General features: G+C 43.0%; 1 protein-coding gene across 1 annotated transcript in view; it reads right to left on the bottom strand.

The window, feature by feature from the left end:
* Positions 1-18,768, bottom strand: part of LOC137327209 (cilia- and flagella-associated protein 47-like) — a 602,936-nt gene that overhangs the window by 116,251 nt on the left and 467,917 nt on the right. The window contains exon 53 of the mRNA XM_067992778.1: positions 12,085-12,260. Within this exon, the coding sequence (XP_067848879.1) occupies positions 12,085-12,260 (176 nt within the window). The remainder of the gene's footprint in view (positions 1-12,084; positions 12,261-18,768) is intronic.

The following is an 18,768-nucleotide window of genomic DNA, read 5'->3' as shown; positions in this document are numbered from 1 at the left end:
AGTTTATGACAAAGGGAAGCCAAGGTGGCCTTGAACAGTAAGAACGCTGACAGATTTGTGGCCAGTAAGATGTTTTTGTCACTCATGGAATATGGGCTGAATGAATTGCGGCAAGGTGGGGCAATGCCTGTGTGAAGAAGTAGCAGATTTATCTCAAAGGCAGCTTTGGAAGTTTTGGAGGAGCTTGATGGCAGCAAGAAACTGAGTTGAGGTTATAGCCTAAAAGGGACTATAATGGCAGGACTCATTTGGCAGTGGGCTTGGATCTCAGTCAATTGAAGGTCTCCCTTTTGTGCTGTGCCGGCAACTGGCATAACTCAGTTACTGATTTATGAGGGAAGTGTAGCCTTCTCAAGCAGAGCTTAGAGTCACAGTGAAATAGGTCACCTAGATCTGCAGACTGGGAGGCATGGCGACCAGTGTGTAGGGGCCAGAGGTTGCCTATGATGTCTGTTCAGCCTGAGATCCGTGAAGTGGTGTTGCTGATCCTCCTCCTCTTCCTCATCAAAGCAAGGGAGCAGGAGAACGTCTAAGGGAGACGACACTGGTTCCCAAGGCCAAGTCTGCAGCCTCAAAACTTAAAAAATGTCAAAAAGCCTTTAAAAATATTGAAAAATATTTTTAAATTCTTAAATTTATTTGAAGTATACATTAAAAATACTTAAAGAAACATTAACAAATTTAAAGAAGCTTTAAATACTTTAAAAAGCTCACAGAAACTTCAAAATAATTTGAAATAATACGACTAAAAAAAAACGACTTATTGGGTTCCTTATGGCCTTCAGGTCTGGAGAGCTTCTGGCCAGCCACAAGGAGGCCTCAACAACTCTTCCCCTGAGTCATTCCTTCCGCTGCTGGCCATTGGGTGCTGAGGATGGGAAATGTGGCCCTGCATGAAAACCCATCCATCCGCCATTATTTTCATGCAGCAAGACGAGGCTATCGCGGGGCCACAGAACGATCTTGCCGATTGTTTCTGGAGCAGAGGCCTGGCATTAGGCCTCAAACCACCCCCTTTGATTTTCATCTATTGGCTGCCTCTGCTATTCCCCAAAAACAGGTGGCCAAACAGACAAAAAAAATCCTACCCAGCATTTCCTCCTAGTAACCACTAACAGGCCACAGGAGTTTCACCAGTGTGTAAACAGATTTTCCTTTTCAAGAAGGCAACTGCTAATGGTTATTACTTGATTTTTTAAATAAATTATATAAAGTAGAATGAGACATGGGAACATATTGTTACTCTTGGCATTCTCTTACTAAACTGAAAAACAATCAAGTTACCATTTTTATTTTGATACAAAATACGACCATAATCTTAAAACAATGTTCTTTTTTCTCAAATTTTTACAAAATTAACAGTTCGAAATTGTTGTGTTGTTCATGTTACTTGTCAACGGTTTAATAACCACAAAATGACTAATTCAATATTGTCTAAGACAAGGATGGTGATCCTCTCTTAAACTACCAAGAAAAACTAATAGAAAGTTGTCTATCTCACTGGATGAAAAACATCAGACAGCAGTGACTCAGCAGGACTGGATCTGTTCCAAGTGTAATTATTGATAGTGTAAAACAGTGGCATCAGCATTTCAGCTAATTATAGCTAATAAGGAATGACTCTCAAAAACTTGTGAAACCACTTGGATTCTTTTACTTGATATATCAAATGATGAAAGTTTGCATTGTCCCATATTACAACGTATTTTAAAACAATGTTGTTTGTTCAAAAACACTGAAATGACAATGGATTATGCAATCACACTACACCAATCCACTTTAACACTAGAGAAGGGCAATATCTCAAATTACAGTTGTTGAGGCAATTATGTAGAGTTTACAGAATGCTAAATGCCTCTAATCAGTACCGAGGTAGATATGTTACTTCCATGACCCTTGACTAAGAGAAGAAAAAATCAGCCAGGATTCCCACTGCTGTTCACTGACCCTCACAAGAAAAATGTGTGCGTGTGGACGTTGGATCAGAACAAGGACAGCTGTGATGCTCTTATGGTTAATTAGCTACTGATCAGCAGACTCAGGCATTAGAATCATAGAAGTTTACAACATGGAAACAGGCCCTTCGGCCCAACATGTCCATGTCGCCCAGTTTATACCACTAAGCTAGTCCCAATTGCCTGCACTTGGCCCATATCCCTCTATACCCATCTTACCCATGTATCTGTCCAAATGCTTTTTAAAAGACAAAATTGTACCCGTCTCTACTACTGCCTCTGGCAGCTCGTTCCAGAAACTCTCCACCCTTTGAGTGAAAAAATTGCCCGTCTGGACCCTTTTGTATCTCTCCCCTCACCTTAAATCTATGCCCCCTCGTTATAGACTCCCCTATCTTTGGGAAAAGATTTTGACTATCTACCTTATCTATGCCCCTCATTATTTTAAAGACTTCTATAAGATCACCCCTTAACCTCCTACTCTCCAGAGAAAAAAGTCTCAGTCTATCCAACCTCTCCCTATAAGTCAAACCATCAAGTCCCGGTAGCATCCTAGTAAATCTTTTCTGCACTCTTTCTAGTTTAATAATATCCTTTCTATAATAGGGTGACCAGAACTGTACACAGTATTCCAAGTGTGGCCTTACTAATGTCTTGTACAACTTCAACAAGACATCCCAACTCCTGTATTCAATGTTCTGACCAATGAAACCAAGCATGCTGAATGCCTTCTTCACCACCCTATCCACCTGTGACTCCACTTTCAAGGAGCTATGAACCTGTACTCCGAGATCTCTTTGTTCTATAACGCTCCCCAACGCCCTACCATTAACGGAGTAGGTCCTGGCTCGATTCGATCAACCAAAATGCATCACCTCACATTTATCTAAATTAAACTCCATCTGCCATTCATCGGCCCACTGGCCCAATTTATCAAGATCCCGTTGCAATCCTAGATAATGCAGGAGGTGGACTCATGCATCCTCTCCGCTATTGTTGAGTGGCACCTGAATATAAAGAGAGACTTGGGTGAAGTACTTGAGGTCTGCCTATGCCCATAGAACTGTAAGTCCAGTAAGACTCAGTGCCTTTGGGAAATGTTAGGAGAAAATGGAAGGAAAAAAGCTTTAGTCACACTCTGTGCCACGATTCACAATTTAATGACAGAGCTCAAGCACAGAGCATAAGCAAGGTGAGTGAACTGCTAAACTGTGTAAACAATAAAGAGTGAATACTTTAAAATGGGAATTCGGTTAAAGTAGTGGGTAAGTAGCACAAAAATTGTGGCCCCGATATTTACGGGGAGGCGAGGAGGGTTCTGGGGAGTGCAGTAGCGCAGGGAAAACCTGTCAAGGCCGGGGACGCGGAAGTCCTGCCGAATTTAATGGCATTTGACAGGTTGGCTGGCTGCCGGGTGGGAAAACCAGCAATAGGAGGCCGCAGCCAGGGACCCTTGGGGATCAGGAGGGGGGAGGGAGCGAGAGATCGGGGGTTGGGGGGAGCTGGGGGGGGGAAGAGTTTCCATTGCTGGAGGGAGGGAGGGAGACATTGGTGCTTGGGGGCGGGGGGCGGAGGTCGGCCGCAATCGCGTCAAATTGAGACAGCCATCAGGGCTTGGGGTGGGAGGAGGTCTGCGATCACTGCAGAGGGGAGAGAGAGGTCGCAAACGGCAGAGGAGAGGCCGAAGACTTCCTTGAGGGGAGGGGGCGAGCATTCCTGCTCCTCCTGGCTCACAAGGAGTGCTGTAAAAGGCACTTGCCTTCTTGAGCCGGCAGCTCCCGCCTCCCCTTTACTGCCGAGTTTCCCGAGGGCTGGGACACACACGCGCCAACTGTTAAATTCAAATTCAGCTCCCTAACGCATTGTGGGAACCTAATCTAAATATGTTAATTAAGTGTCCCATCTCTCCCAGGTGGGACACTCACACGACATGAAACCTGCCGCCGTGAAAATGATAAAGGCCATGTACGTGCCGGGTTAGGGATGCGTTCCCCGTTTTTAAATTTTTAACCCCCCCCCCCCCCCCGACCTTTTGACTTGTCATAACCGATGGATTGAGTTGGTATCTTAGTGATACCATATAGTGACTGATAGAAATGCAAACAAATACAACGAACTGCTATAATTGCTCTTAGAAATACAATAGAGGCTGATTTTTATATTTAGAGGTACTTTATGGTGTTTTACAATCAAGTACAAAAGTAAGAGCACAACAGCTTTAAGTAAATACTATATATATTATATACCCTAGTTATATCAAAGCATCTTGTCATTTTCAGGAGAAAACAAAATAAATGTATTGATTTTCTTTAGTCTGCAGCAAAAGAGGTCTAATAATCAATACACTACTTTTGAATTGTTTCACCATTTATACCAAAGCCTAAGTTGAACATTATAGTAAGAAAGAGATAATAATACAATTTTGATGCATACTTGTCAACTCTTTATTTATGGATTATCAGAAAAATGTACATAAAAAGTCACTAACTCAAATGAGATACGAATTGCAAACTACAACTGAGTATCCAAAAGTTTGCAATGCCTCTTGTGTTGTAAATCAATAGAAGTAGGAGATTTCCAAAAGTGCACGTTGTTAGTTTCATAGAAGAGCATCAAACTAAATCTTGAGAAATTAGATTGAGGCCTGAAATCCACCATTCTGGGAAGTGATCAACACCCTTCTGCTTAATAGAGAGGCATACTCCCTCCATTCATATCAAAGTTTGCAGATGATACAAAGATGGAAGGGAAAGTAGAGAGTGAGGAGGACATAAAAAACCTACAAGGGGATATAGACAGGCTGGGTGAGTGGGCGGAGATTTGGCAGATGCAATACAATGTTGGAAAATGTGAGGTTATGCACTTTGGCAGGAAAAACCAGAGAGCAAGTTATTATCTTGATGGCAAGAGACTGCAAAGTACTGCAGGTGCAGCAGGTGATCAAGAAGGCCAACGGAATGTTGGCGTTTATTGCGAGGGGGATAGAATATAAAAACAGGGAGGTATTGCTGCAGTTATATAAGGTATTGGTGAGACCGCACCTGGAATACTGCATACAGTTTTGGTCTCCATACTTAAGAAAAGACATACTTGCTCTCGAGGCAGTACAAAGAAGGTTCACTTGGTTAATCCCGGGGATGAGGGGGCGGACATATGAGGAGAGGTTGAGTAGATTGGGACTCTACTCATTGGAGTTCAGAAGAATGAGAGGCGATCTTATTGAAACATATAAGATTGTGAGGGGGCTTGATCGGGTGGATGCGGTGAGGATGTTCAAGGATGGGTGAAACTAGAACTAGGGGGCATAATCTTAGAATAAGGGGCTGCTCCTTCAAAACTGAGATGAGGGGAAACTTCTTCACTCAGAGGGTGGTAGGTCTGTGGAATTTGCTGCCCCAGGAAGTTACATCATTGAATAAATTCAAAGCAGAAATAGACAGTTTCCTAGAAGTAAAGGGAATTAGGGGTTACGGGGAGCGGGCAGGAAATTGGATATGAATTTAGATTTGAGGTTAGGATCAGATCAGCCATGATCTTATTAAATGGCGGAGCAGGCTCGAAGGGCCGATTGGCCGACTCCTGCTCCTATTTCTTATGTTCTTATGTTCTTATGTTCATTCATTCCCTATCAAAAATATTGATATTTTATTGAATACATAAATTCACAGACAACTGTGACTCTGGAGTCTACAGCCTTCATTTGCAGGAACATCAGGGAAGTTGTAACTCAATTGCAGGCATCAATGGAGCATGTGGCAGCTTCACTCGAATACATGGCAGCCTCCAACCTCAGAACCAGCTTGGGACCAGTTAGTGCCTACTCTTCCATGAAACACAGACTTCTACCCCGCTGCCATTAAACTAGCAAAGCCATTGATCAGTGGGACATAGATCCAGGGTCCAGTACAATTGCATCAGGACAGCAGCACATGCCAGGCTTATGGTCTTCTCCTTCACAGCACCACACAAATGGCATATAGAAGGTGACACCAGGCTTCCCAAGCACAAGCTGCAGAGATGCAGCAAATGGTAGCTCCATCCTAGGACCAAGCTGCCATGAAAGGAGGGCCACTTTACTCCCATGAGCCTTTTGTACCACAGGAGCAGCCAACTATTTCACAATACTGGCACTCAATTTACACCTTGGAGAAGCACTCGAATAGAGGAATGGCACATTTAGTCACTCAGGGGAAGAACAGTGTGAGGAAAGGGAGTGGTTTAAGGTCACTCGAGTTCCTTGTATTAAAGGAGGATGTGCACTTATATTGTGCTTTGTTATTCATGGAGATTATAGTCATACAGGAAAAGGTGTACTTATTTTGTGCCGATTTATTCAATCAGATGATTAAGATTTGTTTGGTCATATAGGGTCAAAGAAGTCTGATGTGATGCCTATTCAAAGATGGGTATTGGATTGAAGATTTGTCATTTATTTGAAGGTGAGGGAGAAGGATCTACGGCAGTGTGACAAAGGTAGACTGAGTTAAACAGATGAGAACACTTCATTGATTAGTTGATTTCTGATACCTTTTGCAGCTGTCACCAAGGACTCATGGGCTAATTTTCATTTTCAGCGGACATTGGGTGCGTGCTGGATGTAGTTATGAGAAAGAGGGAGAAGTAAACAAGAAAGGACCTCCAGTGTGAAAGCAATTCAACAATTTGACCAGGACAGCCAACATGAGAATGTTATCTTCATCTGTCTATTTCTCTGAGTGAAGCCTTGCAACACCACCCATTCTTCTCAGCACTCCTAATCCTTCCATCGCCCGCTGCACGTGCTTCTCCTTCAATCACAATGTGACACTGCAACACAGCTCCTTCTACTTACAATCACACACTCAACACCTGATGCTGCCCTCAGAACTGGCACAAAACATTCTGCTGCTATCTGGTTACAACTGGAATGGATTGAACTGTTCTGCAAACTGCTTTCACATTGGAGATCCTTTCTTATACACCTCTTGCTCACAACTTGCTGCTCCTTCTCAGCATCCACATTATAAGAAGTTGCATCACAAATTTTCATAAACCTTTCAAGCGCCACATACTAACCCACACCCACTGTATTCCAGCACAATCTGTAACCTCATGGCCCGGCATATTCTTCACTCTACCATTACCAACAAGCCAGGGGATCAACCCTGGTTCAATGAGGAGTGTAGAAGAGCATGCCAGGAGCAGCACCAGGCGTACCTAAAAATGAGGTACCAATCTGGTGAAGCTACAACTCAGGACTACATGCATGCTAAACAGCGGAAGCAATATGCTATAGACAGAGCTAAGCGATTCCACAACCAACGGATCAGATCAAAGCTCTGCAGTCCTGCCACATCCAATCGTGAACAACTAAACAACTAACGGGAGGAGGAGGCTCTGTAAACATCCCCATCCTCAACGATGGCGGAGTCCAGCACGTAAGTGGAAAAGACAAGGCTGAAGCATTTGCAACCATCTTCAACCAGACGTGCCGAGTGGATGATCCATCTCGGCCGCCTCCCGTTATCCCGAACATCACAGAAGCCAGTCTTCAGCCAATTCGATTCACTCCACGCGATATCAAGAGATGGCTGAGTGCACTGGATACAGCAAAGGCAATGGGCCCCGACAACATCCCGGCTGTAGTGCTGAAGACTTGTACTCCAGAACTAGCTGCGCCTCTAGCTAAGCTGTTCCAGTACAGCTACAACACTGGCATCTACCCGACAATGTGGAAAATTGCCCAGGTATGTCCTGTCCACAAAAAGCAGGACAAATCCAATCCGGCCAATTACCGCCTCATCAGTCTACTCTCGATCATCAGCAAAGTGATGGAAGGTGTCGTCGACAGTGCTATCAAGCGGCACTTACTCACCAATAACCTGCTCACAAATGCTCAGTTTGGGTTCCGCCAGGACCACTCGGCTCCAGACCTCATTACAGCCTTGGTCCAAACACGGACAAAAGAGCTGAATTCCAGAGGTGAGGTGAGAGTGACTGCCCTTATCAAGGCAGCATTTGACCGAGTGTGGCACCAAGGAGCCCTAGTAAAATTGAAGTCAATGGGAATCAGGGGGAAAACTCTCCTGTGGTTGGAGTCATACCTAGCACAAAGGAAGATGGTAGTGATTGTTGGAGGCCAATCATCTCAGCCCCAGGACATTGCTGCAGGAGTTCCGCAAGGCAGTGTCCTAGGCCTAACCATCTTCAGCTGCTTCATCAATGACCTTCCCTCCATCATAAGGTCAGAAATGGGGATGTTCGCTGATGACTGCACAGTGTTCAGCAACCCCTCAGATAATGAAGCAGTCCGAGCCCGCATGCAGCAAAACCTGGACAACACCCAGGCTTGGGCTGTTAAGTGGCAAGTAACATTCGCGCCAGACAAGTGCCAGGCAATGACCATCTCCAACAAGAGAGAGTCTAACCACCTCCCCTTGACATTCAACGGCATTACCATCACCGAATCCCCCACCATCAACATCCTGGGGGTCACCATTGACCAGAAACTTAACTGGACCAGCCATATAAATACTGTGGCTACACGAGCAGGCCAGAGGCTGGGTATTCTGCGGCGAGTGACTCACCTCCTGACTCCCCAAAGCCTTTCCACCATCTACAAGGCACAAGTCAGGAGTGTGATGGAATACTCTCCACTTGCCTGGATAAGTGCAGCTCCAACAACACTCAAGAAGCTCGACACCATCCAGGACAAAGCAGCCCGCTTGATTGGCACCCCATCCACCACCCTGAACAGTCACTCCCTTCACCACCGGCGCACGGTGGCTGCAGTGTGTACCATCCACAGGATGCAATGCAGCAACTCGCCAAGGCTTCTTCGACAGCACGTACATGGGAACAACACCACCTGCACGTTCCCCTCCAAGTCACACACCATCCTGACTTGGAAATATATCGTCGTTGGGTCAAAATCCTGGAACTCCCTTCCTAACAGCACTGTGGGAGATCCTTCACCACACGGACTACAGCGGTTCAAGAAGGCAGTTCACCACCACCTTCTCAAGGGCAATTAAGGATGGGCAATAAATGCCAGCCTCACCAACGACGCCCACATCCCATGAACGAATAAAAAAAAACTCTACTTGCAAGACAAGCTGGCGAGCAACAGAAGGGAGAGAATCAGAACCGGGGAAGGTGCGGCAACCACGAAGTCCTCGCTCTGATGGAGAACGCTACCAGGGAAATTACTGGCACAGGGAGGATGCATGGCAATGGAGATGGCAAGGCTAGAGGCCAAGTGTAGCAAAGTGTTTGGTTATTTCCATTGCCTTTTCTCTTCCCTCAATCTCACATACAGATAATGTGGCAAACTGGTGCTGCATTACATTGCCACTTATCAACTACTGCTTTCCCTTTCCAGGTTCAATCGAGGGCGTGCATCCTGCAGCCACAAGATGGAGGGAGACAACCCTCCAGAAGGTGCACTGGCACTCACCCTTACCTTTCCTGGCACCAGCACATAAATCAACATCATGAATGGGATGGATAGTGAGTTGGAGGGGTCCGCACAGGGTGATTCACAGTACAGGTGAGCCGGAGCAAGTGCTCGTGGAAAGGACAGCCTAAGATTCAGCTCACCGGAGGGAAAGCTTGGGTCCAAGCACTGTTTCAGAGGATAGAGATGCAAATTTCTAGGCCCTGCCTTTAAAAGAAATATCATTCAAGTGCACTAGCAATAGCTTGATGCATTGGACTGCCTGTTGAAGAGTATGGAAGAATCTTTTTCCAGCTTATGTGGGGTTCTGGTGCAAGGCATCAACACTCCACAATCTACCATGGAGCATGTGGTCACCTCTATTGACACTGCAGTTGGGTTCTCTTTCCAGGGGTCTCCAGCATCATTAGTAGCATTCCTACTGCCACCATGCAGGATCTGGGCTCCACTATCTCTTCCACCTTGGACAAGCTGGGGGACGAATAGATAGGGGTTTCACTCGCATCACAGATCTGCTACAGTTGCTCTCAGGTGGATTAGTAAGAGTGCTGAGCCCCAGCCCCAGGATAGTGCAAGTGGAACAATGGGAATGGCACATTTATTCTCTCTCCGAATTTAGGCACATCTGCTCCCTTATGTACTGGTCCTCAGTAACCTCCTGTGGGCAGGGTAAAGTCACCTGTGAGCAGTCCTCCACCTTAGTGGAGTCCTCGTAGCCTCAGCTACTGAGGTTATCCCATCTGTTGCTGCTACCATTCCTCTTCCTCCAACCAGAATGGAATAGCCAAGATAAATCCCATATTCTACAGTTGACAGCACCTGATAAACTGGTGAATAGCACATCGGCCACCTGCTTGATATATCTATGAACTGCTGGTTGAGTCGTGTTAAAAATGTCTCCTGTAGTTGCTTGGTAAGAGCTGGATGCATAATATATCAGGCTGTAGTGACTTTGACAACCACTGGCAGTGTCATCCTTGTGGTGATTAACTGAAGGCCAGATTTTAGGAGATAGCACAACTTTGTCCCTGCTTCCTCTGCAAAGTGCAATTTGTGACAGCTCCTTCCTGTGATAATACTAGATAGATATACCTCAGAGTGTATATTCAGCTTCATGGGTAAAGAAAGTGTATGCATTTCACTTCTTATTCAATAGATCTGTCTTGCAACCCTTTTCCATGCTATTCCTCAGCTTCCCATTAACACAGAAAGAGAGAAATGCCCATTGGACTGCCCATTTTAAAAATTATAATTGTAGCCACCAAAAATGCCTGGGCAGATAAACCTAACAAAAATAGCATTTCAAATAATATAAAGTACAAATCTAAAAAGAAAATTACATTTGCAGATTTTTTTTTTTAAAAAAGCAAATCTTGCTTTAATTGCTGTCAACCTAGAACTTGCTAAGGCCTATTTTAAATAGGTGAACTCAAGGCACAACGCACAATGCATTCTCAGCAAGAATCACAGGAAATTGCAAATGGTTATAACTATTGGTTACAATACATTGTGAAATTAAAATATACCTCTCTCTTGTTTTCAGTAAGAACACAGGAGGCCCGCCTTAAGGTCCTATCATAATTTCACGCAAAGCACATAATGGGGGTTCTCCCGCTTGTCCAGCGTAAGTTCAATGGAAGAGTTGTGGAAACCCCGGAAAGCAGCATTTTTCCAGGGTTTCCTTGGCTCTTCCACTGAAGTTAAAGCCATTAAACCAGTGATGACAACCAGAAAATTCTGCTTCAGAGTAGCAATCAATTAAGCTAAAATAATGTTGAGCCAAATCATCAAATAAGTAGTCTGTAATTGTGTAGTGCACCAGTCAAGCCACAGCTTGAGTATTCAATGATGATCATCATAGCACAAGGAAATAAAGTTTGGATCAGCAAACCCTGCAGGCCATTCAAAGAAGGGCCCTGAGGCTGATCCCTAGTGTCAGAGGACTGAGTTTTGAGGAAAGTCAAGAGAAACTTCATTCTTCAACCTTGAGGAGGAGGATGAAAGGAGGCATTACAGAGATACCGGCATGGACACGATGGGCCTAATGGCCTCCTTCTGTGCCGTAACTTTCTATGGTTCTATGATATGTCAGATACTAAGCGTAATGGGAAAGGTAAAGTCAGAGTACTACAGGACAAGAGGACATAGGTATAAAATGGTAAAAGGCAAGCTTAGAACTCTTATCAGGGAGTGGTCTTTGTGAAAAGAGTGATGCATGCACGGAATGATCTGATTTGATCAAACACCTGGAATTATTCAAGAATCATTTCGATGCAGCGACAGGGAAACTGTTGATTTCTATGGAAGGATGAGCTACTTGGCCGAAATTTTTAACGCATTCAAAGAAATAATTTGGCTAAAGCATGTAATGTTATGTCACTTTGGATGAGAAGGGAAATGAGTAAATAAGTTCAAATTTTTGCTTAGTCCTTGCACAGTGCATAGTAATTTACATTGAAGTAATTATATGAAAATTTAGAACCACACACCAAAATTGGTATCTGTGGTTTTATTCCAGCTGCACAGCATGGTACTTTTGGGCAATATCCACTGGGTACCACCCATAGACACATACATGTTTTTTGGTCACAGATCATAGATAGTATCTTCGGAACACTAATGAAGGGAATTTCACAATTACATAATTGAAGAGCAGCCGTGTCCCAGTATATGCTAGAAGTTTTCTTTTCTTACCTTCCAATACTTTCGCCAACAGCACTTGGAGTGTACCTAGCCATATATGAAATAACTTCATTTGGCCTAAGTACCAAACTGTTGTCTCCTGTAATCCCAGCTCCATTCAGCACAACATCAAGTGTCAAGGGTTCATGAATAGGATTACTTATAGGAATGTTCACATCAATGGTATCCTAGGTAAAGAAATAACAACTTGCTTAATTAAATGCTGATAATTATATACTCAGAAAGTTATGTCATTTTTAAGCATTTCACAAAAAGGACAAATCACTGATCATAATATAAAACCTAACAACTGATTTGTAATAATTCAAAGGGTTAGTAATTCAAACCAAATCAAAAAGTTGCAAGTTGATTTACATAAGATATGAATGGTTCACGTGTGATTGGTGTTATTTAATGTAGACAAGCATCATGCACTTCAGATTAGGAATACCATTCAAGAATAATCATTAGAGGTAATGGATCAAAAAAAGAGATCTGGGAATAGTAGTTGATCACTCAGTAAAAGTACACAACATTGTGAAATGGCTATTGGGAAAACAAGTAAAAATTTAGCTTGCATTGTCAGCATCATTGAGTACAAATCAAAGGGTACTATACTCAGCCTAGAAAAGACTCCAGGAGTTAGGTGTATTCACTTGAGAGAAAGACAGGCTTAGAGGTAACATAATTAATGTTGTTAAATGAGATATGGATTGGACATAATGTGGTTAGATACGTTACTGAAAATGGATAGGACTGGTAGGACAGAGGCCATGACTATTAAATCTGTAAAATTGTAAACAATGTTCCAACAACGTTCACCTGAGGAAGGAGGAAGCCTCCGAAAGCTTGTGAATTTAAAATAAAATTGCTGGACTATAACTTGGTATTGTAAAATTGTTTACAATTGTCAACCCCAGTCCATCACCGGCATCTCCACATCATATTAAATCTGTAGGCTAAGAGTTAGGTTAGATGCCAAAAAGTATTTCTTTTCACAGAGTCATCATTTGCTGGAACTTGCCAAGACATGTGGTCAGGACAGATTAATGCACGGGCCTACAGGGCATGTGCCCAGGGGCCCCAGCCAAATATGAGTCCTCCAATAAAACTTATAACACAGTAAAACGGCATACTACCACTGGATCAAAATATTCTAGCATTTAAAAATAGTCAGAAGTGGGCAAGACACAGTCGGCAGATTTGTTACTGACAGCAGTGTGTAAGCATCCTACCGGCCTATTTCTTCATGCATTTTACCACACATTTGTATTTTAATGGATCGGGGAGGGAGGGGGTCTTTTTAATGGATCGAAGGGACTCCGAATGTTCTTGGTGCCCAGAGCCCCACGACTTACTTAATCTGATTCTGCATGTGTTCTTTATGGCATCACTATCGTTCGTTAAAAAGGAACATGACAAGTTCTTGAGTGAAGAGAACATTTCCAATTATAAGTGGTAATGGTTAGTTAGTTGTGGTTACAATGCGTCAAACTGTGGTCATTTGGAGCTTGTGTTATTGCCTTAAGTAGTTGGAAACGAATTTTGAAGTTTTTACTAAGTTCAATGGATCTTTCTTCTTTAATTTTTGCCTTTCTCAGGAGATGGCATATCCTGGAGGTGAGTCAATGGTGTGGGAGCTTGCACCGTTGAGGCAGCTTTGGTGGGCCTCATGAACTTTTTATACGTTCATAAGTAGAAACAAAAGGTTAGTGAAAAAAATACAAAAAATTGTTGACTCTGTTAGGATTTAGAATCATAGCAAGACATTAATGCCTGGAATTTCCTTTTAAAAACCTGCCCATTTTCAGTGTAGAGGTGGTCAAACAAGTAAAATTGGTTAAAGAGGCCCTCATCCGGAAAGCCACCTCTAAAAATGACCACTACAAATTCCCTCCTGTGACCCCACTGTGGCTCTGCCAGATGTTCTCCAATTAATTTAAATGAAGCAGGGGGCATGGTCAAGTGCCCCACAAAGTTTTCCTGAATTTCTGCCCACTTACTACCCTGAAGATCACCTCCACTGTAAAGATGGTACTACTGAGCCAGTGCAGTGCCCCACAGATGAGAAGAGATCAAGAAGGTGAAAGCTCATATAGGAGTGCAATTCTGTGACGCTGATTTGGCTGGGAATCACTTCCATTACTTTGTAGCTACAGCTTCTGAACATTTAAAGATACTCTGTGGAACTTGAGAATTTAAAAGGAACCTCTGCATCATGAAATAATGGATTTCTCCCTGGGAATTCCATTGTTCGTTGGTTTGAGAAGGAGGATGATGATGAGAACATGGGGGAGGAAACGATGGAAGTCTTGAGAGTGTGGCAGCATGCACACTGGGAACACCAGACCTCAGATATCCATGCCGCAGTGTCTACAGACCACAGAGGACTGATCAGTTGTGTCTGAGTTGGCTGTGTTTTCCCCCGACACTGTGCCAGAGATATACCAGCTGATGGAACTCCATTTGCAGCCTCTTTCCACCAGGGTCAACGCCTTGTCTGTGGCTGTGAAGGTGACAACACCCACTTAACTTTTATGTATCCAGATGCTTCCAGGCAGCCACTGGTGATGTTAATAATATAAGTCAGTCAGCGGCTCATTGCTGCATTAGACCTGTCAATGATGTCACTATGACATCATGTGAAAGGAACACAAGAATGCATTTCAACATGATTTACACAGAAATGACAACTTGCCACATTTAATACAAAGGCTCCAAGTTTGTCAGTAAAATCCAGCTATCAGAAGTGCAATTTAAGTACCCATGCACAGTGCTCTGATTTGACAGCGGTATATCTTGGTGCTGTGATTCACAATGCTCTCAGATACTATCATCAGTATAAAAGTGGCATATAAAGTACTTGGTGTACTCTATTACGCAAGTATGAAAATCAGTCATTTGAGCTTCAAAATGTTTACCGAAAAGTAACTGTATGAATGAATGAAAGAGCTTCAAGGTGCAGTGTATATAAAAAAAATGCAAATTACAAAATGGTGAAATAAAAGTAGAAAATCCAGCTATCAGAACTTGCAATTTAAGTACCCATGCACAGTGCTCTGATTTGACAGCACTACAGAACCAGCGGTATAACTTGGTGCTGTGATCACACCCGTGATACAAGTGTAATCAGATAATGCGGAAGGCAAACGGAATATTGGCCTTTATTTCTAGGGGGATGGAGTATAAAAGCAGGGAAGTCATGCTACAACTGTACAGGGTGCTGGTGAGACCACACCTGGAATACTGCGTACAGTTCTAGTGCCCTTATTTAAGGAAGGATATGCATGCATTGGAGGTAGTTCAGAGAAGGTTCACTAGGTTAATTCTGGGTGTGAAAGGGTTGTCTTATGAGGAAAGATTGAACAGGTTGGGTCTATACTCATTGGAGTTTAGAAGAATGAGTGGAGATCTTATTGAAACATACAAGATTCTGAGGGGACTCGATAGGATAAATGCTGAGAGGATGTTATCCCTCATGGGGGAATCTAAAACTAGGGGGCATAGTCTTAGAATAAGGGGTCACCCGTTCTTCTCCCAGAGGGTCGTGAATCTTAGGAATTCTTTACCCCAAAAAGCTGTTGAGGCTGAGTCATTGAATACATTCAAGGCTGAGTTAGACAAATTTTTGATCAGCAAGGGAGTCAAAGGGTATGGCGAAAAGGCGGGAAAGTGGAGTTGAGGTAAAAATCAGATCAGGCATGATCTCATTAAATGGCGGAGCAGGCTTGAAGGGCCAAATACTGCTCCTATCTCTTATGGTGTTATGCTCTTATAAAATATAGAAAGAATAGTGCTGCTGAAACCCTCTTCCATGTCTTTGTCACCTCCAGACTCAACTATTTCAATGTTCTTCCGACAGGCCCCCCATCCTGCACCCTCCATAAACTCTAGCTCACCCAAAACTCTGCTGCCCCTATTCTAGCCTTCAAGTCCAACATGCCCATTACTCCTGTCCTGCTAATCTAATTGGACCCCACTCTCCCAATGACTCAAATTAGAAGCATAGAATCATAGAATGGTTACAGCACAGAAGGAGGACATTCGGCCCATTGAGCCCGTGCCAGTTCTCTGCAAGAGCAATCCAGTTAGTTCCACTCCCCTGTCCTTTCCCCATAGCCCTGCAAATTTTTTCCCTTCAAGTACTTAACCAATTCCCTTTGAAAGCCACGATTGAATCTGCTTCCACCACCCTTTCAGGATGCACATTCCAGATCAGAACCACTCACTGCGTAAAAAAGTATTTAGTCATGTCACCTTTGGTTCTTTTGCTAATCACCTTAAATCTGTGGCCTTTGGTTCTTAACCCTTTCACCAATGGGAACAATTTCTCTCTATCTACTCTGTGTAGACCCCTCATGATTTTGAACTCCTCTATCAAATCTCCTCTCAATCTTCTCTGCTCGAAGGAGAACAATCCCAGCTTTTCCAGTCTATCCACGTAACTGAAGTCCCTCATCCCTGGGACCATTCTAGTTAATCTTTTCTGCACCCTCTCTAAGGCCTTCACATCCTTCCTAATGTTCAGATCCCAGAATTGGACACAATATTCCAGTTGCAGCCGAACCAGTGTTTTATAAAGGTTCATCATAACTTCCTTGCTTTTGTACTCTATGTATCTATTTATAAAGCTCAGATCCCATATGTTTTCTCAACCTGCCCTGCCAACTTCAATGATTTGTGCACATATACCCCCAGGTATCTCTGTTCCTGCACCCGCTTTAGAATTGTACCCTTTTGTTTATATTGCCTCTCCTCGTTCTTCCTACCAAAATGTATCACTTCGCACTCCTCTGCATTAAATTTCTGCCACATGTCCACCCTTTCCACCAGCCTATGTCCTCTTGAAGTCTATTACTATCCTCCTCACTGTTCACTCCATTTCCAAGTTTTGTGTCATCTGCAAATTTTGAAATTGTGCCCTGTACACCCAAGTCCAAGTCATTAATATATATCAAGAAAAGCAGTGGTCCTAGTACCAACCCCTGGGGAAGACTGTCTATTTCTTTTGTCATCCAGGGAGCAATGGCTTTGGTTGACCTTCCTTTTCCCCTCATGGGAATGTACGTAGACAGTACCTGACCCATCTCCTCTTTAAAGGCCGCCCATTGTTCGATTACAGTTTTGCCTGCCAATCTTTGAATCCAATTTACTCAGGCCAGATCCGTTCTCAATCCTCTGAAAATAGCCCTCCTCCAATTAAGTATTTTTACTTTAGATTGCTCTGTGTCCTTTTCTATAGCTAATCTAAATCTTATGATACTATGATCTCTGTTCCCTAAGTGTTCCCTGACTGACACTTGCTCCACTTGTCTCACCTCATTCCCCAGAACCAGATCCAGCAATGCCTCCTTCCTCGTTGGGCCGGAAACGTACTGCTCAAGAAAGGTCTCCTGAACAGACTTCAGAAATTCTTCCCCCTCTCTGCCCTTCACACTGTTACTTTCCCTGTCTATATTAGGATAATTGAAGACCCCCATTATCACTATTCTGTGGCTTTTGCACCTCTCTGTAATTTCCTTGAAAATTTGCTCCTCTATATCCTTCTCACTACTTGGTGGCCATTTAAAATTCTTAACCTTATGTTTAAATCCCTTTATTGTCTCACCTATAACACTAACCTCCTCCAGCCCTACAACCCTCACTGAACTCTCTGACTCTGACCTCTCGTGTATCCTTCCTCTCTTTGCTCCACCGTTAGCAGCTGTGCCTTTAGCCGCCTACGTCCCATGCTCTACAATTCTCTCCCTAAACCTCTCTGTCTCTCTCCACCTCTGCTTCTGCCTCCTCCTTTAATACCCTCCTGAAAACCCATATCTTTGACCAAGTTTTTAATCACCCTTCCTAATATCTCCTTCTTTGGCTTGGCATCCGTTTTTTTGATTTTTCTTCTGTGAAGCACCTAGGGACGTTTCTCTACATTAAAGGCGCTGTATAAAAGCAAGTTGTTGTTGCTGAAATTTATTTCTCCTCTTTTCAGATGTTGCCAGACATGCTGTTTATTTCCAGAATTTTCTGGTTTTATTTCATGTGTTAATAGTTACTTGTGAACAGCTGTTTCATTAGAAACTTCTACATTAAATTTTCAGTTATTAAGCAGAATATATATAACTAGAATGAAAATATTTGACTAGATGTGCCACTGCGAGCGAAGAAAAACCCTGCAGTGATAAAAACATTGATATAAAAGCATTACATTGCACAGAACTCAACTGAAGGAAATGGATTAAAAGCTGCCACTAGGAAACTGAATTAATCAATTCATATTTGGTGATAATATTCTAAAGCTATTTTTGTGTATGAAGTACATAGAGCTAGAAAAATAAAAGACATTGTATCATTGCAGTGCCTTAGGAATTATAAAAATAACATTAATATCAGTGTCAAAAAGCAATGTCAAATTCTGTGTACTACAAGCAACAATCCTTTCCTGGTAACATACTGTAGTGTAATATAATTATGGACAGAATCACTTTTATTTAGGCTAAAATACTCATTGTGCGACTAAAGAAAAACTCTTCCAAGAATACAACAGTTTATATAAAATACTGAAAAATATCAGTGTCAACATTCTCCCTTCTGATTTTACTTTAGCCAAACCTTCATGTTGTAATGTTTAACAGATTTGTCTTATTTCTTTTAAATCATTGAATTATCTCCAGACAGTTATCTATCAAAATCTCTGCAGACTCCAGC

Source organism: Heptranchias perlo, chromosome 11 (genome assembly GCF_035084215.1).
Source record: "Heptranchias perlo isolate sHepPer1 chromosome 11, sHepPer1.hap1, whole genome shotgun sequence".
Taxonomy (NCBI): Eukaryota; Metazoa; Chordata; class Chondrichthyes; order Hexanchiformes; family Hexanchidae; genus Heptranchias; species Heptranchias perlo.
Note: the sequence above shows the minus strand (reverse complement) of the source record. Positions and strands in the feature narration are given on the sequence as shown.